This window comes from Pagrus major, chromosome 4 (genome assembly GCF_040436345.1).
Source record: "Pagrus major chromosome 4, Pma_NU_1.0".
Lineage (NCBI taxonomy): Eukaryota > Metazoa > Chordata > Actinopteri > Spariformes > Sparidae > Pagrus > Pagrus major.
In genome coordinates this window covers 3,942,987-3,956,347 of record NC_133218.1, presented here as the reverse complement: position 1 = coordinate 3,956,347, position 13,361 = coordinate 3,942,987, and the positions used below count along the sequence as shown (strand labels likewise).

Sequence of the window (13,361 nt, the reverse complement as noted above, 5' to 3'; positions counted from 1 at the left end):
GTCTGTCTTACTCTGTCTCTCCTCACATGCACATACAGTCCAATTATAGAGAGAGGACGAGGCCTGGGTCCTCTGCTCCCAGTGACCTTGTTCCAGGACAGATTGATGAGGCGCTGTATCGCCCCAGCAGATCAAATAACTCCTTTCTGGCCCTCATTACCAGGACCAGGGGAGATCTGCAAGTGCTTGGCTTAGCTAGTGTAGCATGCTTACACGCTGTACTGCCACCAAAGTGGCTGTTGTTTGTGACCAGAACAGAGGTTATGAAACCTTTATATCAAATATTCCAAGTGCTGCCATCTGCTAAAAAGGGTCGCGGTTGTGTGAATGGTGCAGAAGATAATTGGATAAGTTGTTGTTAGATGTTCTGTTTGTTGTTCTTTCCATTATCCTTGGCATCATTTGTTCCTGGCAGAGACCAGAGTGCTGGAGTTTGATGTGCCCGGTCAGTTTTGATAAATAAATTGGTTACTTAATTTCATAAGAAAAAGATGGATCCTACAAAATGTTCCAGTCATCTCTCATTCACTCTTTTTTTGGCCAATTCTACCAAGAAAATCAATGTGATGTTTTATTTTTTTAACCCTCCTTGACTCCTCTTCTTATCTGGTTTCCACAGTTCCTCCCCAGTTTGTCAAGCGGCCAGCCAACATCTATGCCCACGAGTCCATGGACATCGTCTTTGAGTGCGAGGTCTCAGGGTCACCAGCTCCCACTGTCAAATGGGTCAAGAATGGAGATGCTGTCATCCCCAGCGACTACTTCAAAATAATTGTACGTTCATTTGGCACCCATGTCTTTCTAGCTTTTCTGCACTGGCTTGAAAGTCATTATACAGTACTGTCGGCAGTACTTGAGATTGGTTAAAAATGCTGCTTGTAACATTATTAACTGCTTGTATTTTGTTGGGGTTTTTTTCCCCTTCCTTCCTGTTTTGTAGAAGGAGCACAACCTGCAGGTTCTGGGTCTTGTGAAGTCAGATGAGGGTTTCTACCAGTGCCTTGCGGAAAACGATGCTGGCAACATCCAGTCCAGTGCCCAGCTCATCATCTTAGATCACGGTACGCCACTCACCAGCAACACCCACTAATTTGCAAATCAGACGTGCTAGCTAACTAGTTAGTACTAATATCCTGCTTGAGAAGATGACAAAAACTTCAGTAATTAATGGTGCAATATGGAATTTTACTAAAAATTAAAACTAAAAATATCAGCCGAATGAAAATATTACAAGTTTTGACGTTATTTCAAAGGCATCTATGTATTTTGTCTACTGAGGTTAGGATGCTAACCAGCTAGCCCCTGCCCATCCCGTCTCATAATACCACTTTGTATCTTAACAACTAAAATCACTTTGGTCCTGTATTTTCTGATGTCAGATTGACCGTCATTAGTCTCAGAGGCTGTGTTCAGACCTGTTCTAGCCATGTTTACTGAGAGGCTGCTGAGTCTGATGTAAACATCACCAACAATCCCCTGGTGCTTCGAGCTCCCAGCAAGGGCAGAGTCAGCTTATAGACCCTTTAGCTGCACAGCTAAATGAGCTAACTAGCCAACGGCAGCTACAGTTTACAGTTAAGCTGCTGATATGCTGCCCCCTGTTTGTTTTAAATAACGAATTCAACAGATTTCTAATTCTTACATATTGCACCTGTCAATAATTACTGTCAGGAACGGCTCACAGAATGAATCAGTTTTGCTCAGACAGCCAGACATTACAGTTGGAAGTGTAAACATCTGTTCACAGCCATTTTAACATCAACAACAGTCTTAACACATTGCTTCTTGTGATTATTTCTTAGCTTTTAGCAGCCTCATATGAACATCACAGTTGGGATCAGGTTGGGAGCTGGAGATGTTGAATGCTAACAAAATAATCATTTTTTTGTCATTGTTAAAATGCCAAAATGCTTAAATGTTAAAATCCAGTTCAGTAGTAGATGCCTGTAACTCATAAAAGGCTTTTAAAACATGAGCTAACTTGGTTACAGGGTGGATCTTCTGCTCTCTATACAGTTTGCCTTATTTATAAACACCTAGATGGATCCTAGAGGCTGTGCACATCTGTGAAGGTGTGAGGAGTGTGTGAGAGAGTGTGTAGTGAACAGTGAAATGAAACCACTGGGATCTTGTTAGACCAGAGGTGACTCAGAGGGAACAGACTTATATCTGGGGCAAACGATGCTTGCAGTCCATTCCACATCTAGTGAGACAGAAATGTTGTGAGGACTTTAGAGAAGCTGCTTCACACAATGCCGATCCTTTGATGCAGCAACATTAGACATGTAAAGGCTGTCTTTAGCAGGGAGCTTTACCTACCATGAACACATACAGTATGCTAATTAAATGCCTGGATAACTGCAGCACAGCCTTTCTTGTTGTACATTTCCGTTTAAAGCCAAAGACGAGGTTTGAAATTCCCAGAGTGGAGCCGCTGAGTGCAGAGTGCAACAATAGAACAACAAGGACGGTGGCTAGGAGCGCCAAAAAACTAAGTGCCTGAAAATAGAATCAAATGTGGAAAACAATGTTAACATCCTAGTTCTTGAGGTAATTTAGTTTCATTACCTCTGATCATTTGAGAAAATGTAACACAGCTTAGATTTGAGATCATTTGCGCAGTCATAATAATCATAGTCTAACCCACGGGCAAGTTAAAACCTCTCCACAAAACATGAAAGCAACAAGGAATTCAAAATGATGAACAAGACACAATTTCACTGAAAAACATAATCTGAATAAAACAAAAAGGGGGGAAATGGAGGAGCAATAAAACGGCAAGGGGAATGAAGGTAAAACACTTCTGATACAACAGAAAACCACTACCTTACTGTTCACTCAGAATCTCCCATTTTAGTGAGGAAGGCGCCAGAATTTAATCAAGCGTGAACTCCCCCTCTCCTGAAGCAGGTGGCTAATGGATTAGCATAGAAGTGTCCAACCAGTGGCCCCCCAGCTGTGTCACTCGCTCTGATTGGAGGACATGAAGTCAGAAATAATGATGACCTGCAGCTCATTGTGTATTTGTGTTTGACACCATTGATAAGGCTTTTGGTTGAAGATAAATGGGATGAATTACTGAGGCAGCTGGCCTTGTACACGGGGTCTGCCCTGAGCAGAGCTTTGAAGAAATTAATCTGATGTTTAATCCATGAATATCACACAGAATCTTTTCCTTTCTTACATTACTATGAGAGTGTGTATCTTGGTCTTGGTCACAGTAATGCTAATCCAAACACACTTACCACCAGAAAGTTTCCTGTTCGTTCGTCAGTTTGTTATTCAGTCATCATTCGAGTCTCAGATGATGGAAGTAGAAAATAACTAAAGTCGCAGTGATTCTGTTTATTCTTGCTTGCTTCACTGTGTCAAATTAATTTCCTCTCTCAAAGGTTCAGTGGTGAATCAGTGAGAACGTATTCGAAATCAGCTCATTTTCTACGGCTATTAGTGTTGTGGGTACGGCTCTGTGATGTGAGGTTGCAATGAATCTCTAAGTTCTATGAGAGGAGAAGTATCTCTCTCCTCTATTGTGTTCTTCTCTCTTTTCCTCCTGTGCTGCTCGGTGTGGACACATTCAGTTATACGGCCATCTGCCACCTTTCTTGCCACTTCCTCTCACTTTCTCTCCCCTTGTCTTTCACAGCCACCTGCTCTCTGTGATAATCCAACTCACTGGGCTTTGTGTTAATTGTGCTGCCTTGAATATTCCCCCTGCAGTATACTGCTGCCCCCTGACAGCTGGGTATCTTTGTCCACTTCTTAGCCCACACCGCCCCTCCTGCACTTTGCTGCCCCTGTGTGTTTCACCCCGGTCAGGTATCCTGCTCACACCTGCAGGGCATGAATCCTCCTGAAACGAGGCCAGGAAAACACCCTGTCTGTCGGCCGGCTGCCTCGCAGTCAGGGGAGATAAGCCAGGGACTTGCCACAGGGATAAAGTTGTCTTCACCCAGCAGGGAAATCAATGGGGGTGAACTGCATCTAAACAGCCAGCCAGATGCAAGTTGGCTAATATTCATTAGTGCTCATAATCTTTGATCTTGACACTGCCAGCTGCAGTTAAATGTGGCTCCACTGATGATTCCCACTTGTGGACGTTTGGAATGGAAAAAGGTCAGCTGTTAGCGTATGTACAGTATGTTGACAGTTATTTATAGTGATATGTGCTTTGTATCAATACTCTTGGCTTTGAACTCCTGGAGATAACAACGGGTCATGGACACAAAGGGCTGGGCGTTACGGCCTTACAATAATAGTGGATATTTTGAAACCTCCTGTGCTTCATAAATTTTATAGGACTAGATGAGAAAATCAAATATCAAGATATATTTGACCAAATACCTCGATATTGTAGAACAATATTGTGGGGATAACTATAGGTACTCTTAATTACACATAACACAGTGGCTACATAATGTTAACATGAACACAATATTCCGGGTTTTGCCCTTTTTCCAAAAAAACATGCACCATACTAGAGTATGCTTCATATGCAACAATACATACTCCATTTAACGTAATGACACATGTCATATTTAAGCACTATGGAGGAATTTACTCCCACCTTTACTTCTACCTCTTCAAACTGCAGTCATGTTGCTCCCCTGGTGTACCCTCTTTGTTGCCTTTATGCAAGTTTTGCAAAACTGTGCTCTTGTTTGTCTTGTGCACAAAGCTGACTGTAAGAGGCTGTGTGTTGCAAACTGACGTAAAAACTCCAACTGAGGAGCATTTTCCGAATGCACCGCAAACATGTCCACAGATACTCCTAAAAAAATAATAATACCAGCATATCAAACGTGTCTTCATCGGAAAATGCTACATTCGGAATAAGGCGTAATTATGAATATCCAAAAGGCATATGCTGTTTACATGATTTGTATCAATTTCTGAATATTGTCATATTCAGAATAATATTTGGAAATTAGTGTGCATGTAAATGTAGCCATTGAGGTTTTTTGATAAATAATCATCAGTAGTGTGGATTTAATGACTAAGTGGGTAAAGACAAGTATTAGAACAAGTAGACTGATAAGTAGTCTGATAAGTTCAGAAAATTACATCACTTTACTTTAATGCAGCCTTTAAATCAGGAAAAGACAGTATCTCAATATAATGGTAGTCTCAAATCACAATAACGATATAATATTGATATACTGCCAAGCCCTACACAGACAAACTGCTTCAGCATTCTTAACACCATGAAGAACAGATTTTTTGGGGGAGTGGAGGTAAAAAATAGGACCACAGATTGCAGTCTCAAACAATTTTCCTGGAAATTCCTCAGCCATGTGCAACACAGGTCAACTAGTTGCAAACAGATGTGGGTAAATAGGAGCACAAATGCCAGAAGTGGACCTCGAGGGGACCTAATTATGCAGTGTAATGCAGGCGAAGTAAGTGCCTCTTAATGTCCCTTGTAAAACTGCCACATTCAGACTTGTCCTCTTCTGGAAGTGCCCAAAGATTGTGCAATTGTGCTGGTTTCTGTAAGTCATTTTATTTGGCCACAGAGGAAGATAATTTAATTTGGTATTCCCACTGACAAATGCAAAATAATTTCATTATACCAGTAAATATGGAAACTGGTGACCTGTACAGGGTGTGGCTGCATGCCTAGTGTCGGCTGGGATCAGCCCCCTGCATCCCTCCAAAAGATGAACAGTAATAGATAAGAAATGAATGATCCACAATAATGATTTGAAACTTACTTCAGTTTATTGTTTTAAATCCAGCCCAATAAAGACAACTTAGAACGTGAAAGTTCTCACTAACATTTGTTTCAACATATGTGTACTGTATGTGAGGTTTTATCAAGTTCCCAGCAGACTGACCCATTCTTTCCTCACCTAACTATAAATACATCCTCTAATCACCATCATTAATGTTTCCTTGCGGGCAGTTTTGATATATGCTGCCCACGTGTGATTGCCCTTATTGTCAAAATGATCATGAGGGAGGTTAGGCAGCTGCAGATTCTATGCTATTTAAGGGATTGTCGTCACATGTCATCTATAGACAATATGCTGCAACAATTTGCGGTCCTTTCCATCCACATGATTATGTGACGCGATTTTGCCTGATACTGTAGTAGGCAGCAATTATAGCTTGGAGAGGAAACGGGTCACGTTTTTCGACTTTGAAGCTGACATCTGTGACCCACGCCTCGACAAAGCACTTGTTTATGTGATTGTCATCTTTCCATATACAGAACAAAGACTGAGGCTGTGTTTGAAGTTTGATAATGTGGAACGCTAAAATGTATACCCAAGTTTGGCTGTGTGGTTGCCTTTTGTGTATATCTTCAAGATGCAAAGCACAGCCAACACAAATACTTTTTCGGATAGCTGGTGTTGAAGTGGAGAGCTGCGTACAGCATTTAGATTTTAGAAACATGAGAGAAAAGAAAAGCTCCTGCATGTTTCTTGGCATTAAGCATTCCTATTTTTTCAGTCGAAAAAACCACAGACCAGCCTTTGAACTCTTACCGGATGCCCACTTGTCAAAAATGGCAAGTTTAAGATTCAAGCACCTAAAAGCTTAATATAAAAAATGCAGACAGATCTGCATTTAACAAAGGCAAACAGAAGAGAAGTGGATGCACTCTTTGCTGTTTGCCCTTAAGTGTGTTGTTTTTTTTTTTTTTCCCCGTTGCTTTTTTATATTTGCATATATTCCAGAGATGCACTTCCATTTGCATGTGAATATTTATTTTGCTCTTCCATATGCTGGCGTCAATATGGAAATGCTCCTCTGTCTGTCTGAGTCTGTCTGTCTCTCCATCTCCATTCCCATAGCTCTCATGAATAATGTTTAGATTTTTTGCCTCCTAGTGCCCAAGCCAAGTACTTCACTGGAGAGCCTGAAAGCTTGTTTGGATGAACGAGCTTGGAGCTCTCAGGCTGTTTTAGCCACGACTTTTGCGAGTGAATTTCATGTTGAATGAAAGGGAGACATTTCAGTGAATACTTGGCCAACTTCAGGGAAGAGATAACACAATTTAAAAACATCAGTCGCTTGATGCTTGCTGCTGTGCAACACAATTTTAGCTTCTCTATCCTGTAGGCTAGTGTTCCAAGCTATTATTCAGGTCATTTTATGATGAAAGAAAGATGACATGCTGTTTCTGATGTAAATGCATTTATTCAAGCTTTTGTTGGAATCAAAGCTTAAACAGGCAAGCAGTCTTTCTCCATCCCTCCCTCCCTTTCATCTCTTTCTTTCTCTCTTTCGCTTCCCTCTTTCTACCTCTGTTCCTCCTCCTCTCCCTTCATGTTCCCATGCTGCCATTAGTTTTCCCTCCCCTCCTCTCAGACCTGTGGCAGCTAACAGAAGAGTCCTGTCCTCCCCTCCCGTCAGAGGTAGCAGACCCCCACTGAGAGATGGAGATGCCTCATCACTGCCTGAGTGCTCTCTGTGCCTCCTCGTTCTCCTCTCCCTCCATCACTCTGTGTATTTATGAGCACAGGCACCAGGAGTGCTGGCATGATAAACTGACATGTGTGCTGTCCCCAAAGCTGTAGTCAGACACAGTGACAGGCGCAGGGAGATACTGGAAGGGATATGCAGAGAATTGCACATGCCATAACTTCATTAGTAAATCCATTACGGTAGACTTAAGCACCACACCACCCCGTGAAATGAGACAGAAACCAAGAGTCTCCCACTGTATTTGCAGATTACTTTGCACAGCCATAGGCCGCCACTGAATGCCATTCACTTTGATCTGGGCCAAGACACTTAACACCTAATAAAGATTACACCCCAGAAAGGATCCAGAAGTCAAGAAAACCCACACAAGTTTATTTAGATGTCGCTAATTTACAACACATGAAAAAAAATGAAGTGGAAGTTTGACCTTGACTCTGAAGCAACAGAAGACAAACTAATTAGAGGCAGCATGGAGAATTTGGTACTGTTTAATAACCAGATTTGGAACAGTAATTATCAAGTGAGACAAAGCTAATCTGGATATGTTTCTGTATACAGGCCAGTCGCATAAATTAAATGTTGGTTGTATGTGTCTGCAAACCACAGATGGGTTAAATGTACAGAAACATTTCGACGATTGACGAGATGTCTGGACAGTTTCTAGTCATGTTTGTGATGACAGCACCAGGTGTTTTAAGCCAAAACATAATCTTTTCCGAACCCTAACCAAGTATTTCTTGTGCCTAAACCTCACCAGAGCATAAGCACAACGTTGCCATAACATAAAACTGAAAATTGACCATGAAGAAACGCTTTGTTTTTACATCACTATGGTTTGCTGAAATGTACATTGCCAAATTTTTTTCTGGCCATTAGGTTGCTGTAAAGATATTAAGCAAAAATATTTAACATTAAATGCAGAGCAAGAATGTGGCCAACAACTCCTCTTATTGAAAAAGCAGTTACATTTTAGCTGTCTGGAGCCACAAAAGCAGACTTTGAAAATATTAACCCATGAGAAAACAATTGGCAAGAATCTCCCACAACATAAAAAATACAGAGTAATAGACTGATGCTATTGTAGCCGGTCGACTATAAACTGAACATGACCTGGCAAAACAAAGTTATGGACAGACCTGGTTGCCAGAAGCAATTCTGCTCACTGTGAACAACAAAAAGCAGACAAATATCTGCACTCATCCACCTTTTGTTCAAACTGTTGTACTAAGTCTTAAGAGAAATGAATTATCCAAACATAACTGAGATCTGCAGCAAATTTGTAACACAAACTGACCTCAAATATTGAAACTATCGTCTCAACACAAAGCAGTAATAATTTCCACACAGATCAGTGATACACACGAGCAGCGGGAACACAGCAGCCTAGATCCATTGTTGTGGCTATGTCAAGACAAGCAGGAAGGGTTTTATGTACAAATATATCTTGATGCTGAAGCTCGATTGTTTAGTCTTCTAATACAAATCAAGAAGTATTTGAATTGATAACGAAGTGAAAGTAAGGAGAAAGATAAAGAGAGATACTTAAAAGGAGGTCCCTGCTGTCCCAGTACTGCTGTCAGTGTGATATGCTGAAGTGGAGGCTCTAGCTGGTCTTGAGGAGAGAAACTCACTTTATTATGAATCAATGTAATATAAAATGTAACTGGATCATGATTAAACAACAAAGAAACAGACTGAAGTTCTAGTAGGCAGAGCAGTAAAAAATCGTTTAAAAAATCCCCCGAACACATTTGTAGCAGGCAAGCCACAAATGGGGGATCCTTCCACTACATCGGAGCACCACCCTTATTCCCTGTTCAAATCAAGAAGTGAGAATAGGCTGCTAAAAGACCCTTCCCTCCAGCCAGACTCCACCAGTACTGAATAAAAGCCCAGGCCCACTTTAGGGAATACGGTGTGCTCCATCATCTGCTAGCAGGGTCACGGCCAGGCCAGCTGGAGTGAATGTGTAACGTTGTGAGCATGTGAATGTGTCAGCAGCACAGCGCAACATGTCTGCTGTTGGCACAGTCTGCATCGTAAGTTTACCTTCAACAGCAGACAGCAGCGTGAAAATATGACACTTAAAAACAGCATGTCATGTACTGCTGGGATGCACGTACATGAACACATATGGTCATACTCTTTTCAAATGTTGGTGGCTGCCTTCATTGGGTCACAGGGTCGCAGACTAATTGTGTTCACTGACTGATGCAACTAAATTGTTACTCATAGTTCGTTCAAGCCTGCAGTCATCATATCAAGGATGCTCTCGCTTTCCTTGACCCTCCTTGTTTTCTGCTGCATGTTGTACATATTATAGAATAAATGACAACATTTGTTTACAATAACATCTGGGTAGAAAACACCTGCATCACGCGCTAGCTTACATACAATTAACTGTCCTCTTTCATGATTTTAAGTGTTACAGTAAATTAATTTAAAATCATATCATAAAAAAAAAACGTCATGGTGGAGTTACGTTCATAAGCGGCATCGTTATGCGTCATAGTAATGGCCTTCTACAACATGGACATTACTTTAGCTGTTCTTGAACACACATATTAACAATAATTTTCTACATTATACTACGTATGTCAAATAACAGAATTTTAGGTGTTTAAAGACCGAAACAGTCCCGTTATCGCTGTTAGATAGCAGTTGGTTTTTTTTTGGTTTTTTTACTGCTACTACAGCTTGCTGAGGGTTTAGTCCAGCAGCCTCACATAGCCTTTCTTGGATTCTGCCATTTCACCTACCCGTAAGTTGGTACTGCCAACATGGGTTTAACCCCTTTACTGGTTGTAATTGAGACATTTTGACACTAGTTGATCATTGTTATTGGGGAAGGAAATATATATAATATATCTCCTGCAGTTAATGGACTATTGACCACTAGGGCAGAAATCTTAAGCATTTTAATAAAAGATACATATAACAGGGCGTGTGTACTGTGTGTTAAGCACAACAGCATTTAAGATGAAGTTACTTCTCACCATAGTCAGAAGAGTGGGAGTGTGTTTGTTAACCCGCTGTCAGAAACAAGAGGGAGCAAGAAAGCACAGCTGGTATCAGTATGTGGAAAATGAATATTCAAACAGTCTCAAATATTCAGTATTGATATTTAGTAGTTATTTATAGTTATATTTAGTTCATTATTAGTGAGTGACAACTAAAATGCAGTAGTCATGAATTCCCTATACATGACCGACTAATCCAGTCTATTGTATTGTGTAACAAGTATCTCTTTCATGAACTTTGTGTTCAATCTCTGTTCAAGAGACATTGCTTTACATCTATGGTAATTTTTAGGCTGCTGTTGGTGGTGCTGTTTATTTTCAAAATTGCAATTTCCAAAAGTCAACATTATATTATAATGAACGTCCCATAGAGTGGTTCAGTAGAAACAGCGATAAGACGCCTAAACGGGGAGACGAGTGTGTTGTTGGCACTAGGCACAAGCTTATTAAGTGCAACTGGGGGATAAAATTGCCTCCAAAAAAGTAGCTGAATCCTTTATCCATTAAAAAACATCAGTAAGCACCAAATTTACCTGTTCTCCAACAGCTGAATTTCACATTACCCAAATGTAGCTGCGGGTGCTTTTTTAATGAGTGCCTTATCTTAACTCACAGTGTTGAGTATTATTTGCCGTCATTGGGTTATGGTTGATTAAACTAATACGATAATATTGTTTTTTTATTTAGAACATTATAGTTATTTATAAATGGCTGTGATCATGAAAAGGCAATATAAAAACAAATCAGGGGCATTCGGTGGAGAATATTAATTATATGTAAATGTTAATATATTCAACAAAATTTTGCCTCATAGCAAAATATATTAAAATTCAAATTTGGGGATGAAGCCCTAAAATGTGCACACAACATCTTAACTGAACAATATCTTTGGCACTCTCTCTCTCTCTCACACACACACACACACCATGTTAGTGATAGTGATTAGTGAATGTGTTCCCCCACTGGGTGCTGCAGGAAGCTGATCAGAGGGATTGTAGCCTAAATTGATTGTGGAGAGCTGAAATCAGCCTCCACCAAATTGCTGTTAGTACGGACGCTGATGGCAAAGTGTATTTGCTACAGCTCGGTCTCTCAGGGATGCTGCTGAATGTGTGTTTACAAGCCGAAGCTCTCACAGCACGGGCTGAACTTTTCTATGGGTTGTATTTACTCAAGCGTGGTGAAAGGCTGAGCCTCATTTATAAATGGTCTGTCGCCTAAGTGCTAACTGCAAAATGTTATGGGTGCCTATTTTGCTCTTGTTTTGTAGAGAAAGGATTAAAATAGGCTTCAGTACCTGCGTCAGTGCTGTTTTTTTTTTTTTTTTTTAAGGTCAGTCTTGTTATCAAAAGCAGTTTTAGGCCTGACTGCATACGTATTTGTGAGAGATCTGCTTTTTCCTGACAGTCTGTTTTACACACCTCACTACACGTGCCCTTATTTAGGATATAACACCATCCATCTCCAACACACACTCATCCAGGATGTTGATCTGATGTTTTTGGATGTGGACAGTCCTCTGGGTGCAGTAATTGGAAGTACCACATGGCACACAAACATCGCTTTCCCTTCACACCCTTCCCTTAGCTGCAGGCAGCTGACCCCTGTGAGCGGCGCCACCAAAGCTGGAGCTTTTATTTTTCCTGTTAGCACCCACCCCCTTCTCTCCACTGAGCCTCCCAGTTTCCATAAACTAAAAGTAGAATAGTAACATCACAGTGGGTTGTGGGCATCCCGCTGTCTGCTAGCGTAGTGCGGTAGCCGCTTCTCAGTGGGTCCAACCGAGGGAGGCCGCTTTATTGGTGGGAGTCTGATTAGCTCGACTGTTTGTTAGCAAGGCTCCCAAGGGGAGGTGCAGCTGCTCCCACTTCTGCCAGCATACCATTTGACCTTTTCAGCCCGTTCCTGGTTGTTCAGCTCCACTCACTTTATACATCAAATGTTGCAAGTGCATGTATACACACATCCACACTGTTGCAGAGAGCTTTCTCTGAAATCAATTATTCCATTCTAGGCTTGCTCTGTTCCCCTGGAAAGGTTGAATTGTATTCTTGTACCTCCAATGTAATAAGATACAAAGGCAGGCAGTGCAGAAAGAAAAGCCTGTTCTAGTCCTGGGCATTGGTGGTGAAATGCTCTGGAGACGTGCAGCATCACTGGCTGTTTTGATCTGCTTGAAAGGCGAGCCCGAGAGGCCTTGCTTTCCTCTCCCAGCCAGCATGTGGAGCACGTGATGCATATGATGCAGATTTGTCAAAGTAGAAACGGAGGTGGATGGGAGGGGGGGTTTACATTGTACACTATGGTCGCACATCTTCATTTGCATACCGAGTCTGGGCAAGCAGCTGTTGGCTTCATGATCATGCATGTTTCAGCGTGTGTGTGTGTGTGTGTGTGTGTGTGTGTGTGTGTGTGTGTGTGTGTGTGTGTGTGTGTGTGTGTGTGTGTGTGTGTGTGTGTGTGTGTGTTGAAGCAAGGCGTTCAGGGAAACAAAGCAATCACACCCAAATTAACTCACCAGTGGCTCACGGATCAAGGGGGTACATGTGTTTGATGGTGAAGGGATGCTGTATGTACACTTAGTGGATGATTAATTATTGATGCACCCGACCCCATTCAATTACTCTCGTCATTTCCAAATAGTGGCGTTTGTTTTCCCCTACATGTTGGAATCTGTGGATCCTCTGGGTTTTTTATGTCTCAGAAGGATGTATATGGCATTTCACAAATTCCCACACATTAAGCCCTCCTGCTTAGTGTTTATTTTGAGAACCCAGGGCAGGGATTGTCACTTTTTTATGAAAACCAAATTACCAGAAAGTAAATTGCTGGAGGGCCAAGAGTGGATGCAAACACAGACATACCATCATCCCTTCCAAAACATTCCCCATACAAATTCCTTCTCCT

The 13,361-nt window shown here is 41.4% G+C and overlaps 1 protein-coding gene across 1 annotated transcript in view; it reads left to right on the top strand.

The window, feature by feature from the left end:
- Positions 1 to 13,361, top strand: part of neo1a (neogenin 1a) — a 176,267-nt gene that overhangs the window by 120,939 nt on the left and 41,967 nt on the right. Inside the window, exons 6-7 of the mRNA XM_073465092.1 lie at positions 620 to 774; positions 941 to 1,061. Of these exons, the coding sequence (XP_073321193.1) occupies positions 620 to 774; positions 941 to 1,061 (276 nt within the window). The remainder of the gene's footprint in view (positions 1 to 619; positions 775 to 940; positions 1,062 to 13,361) is intronic.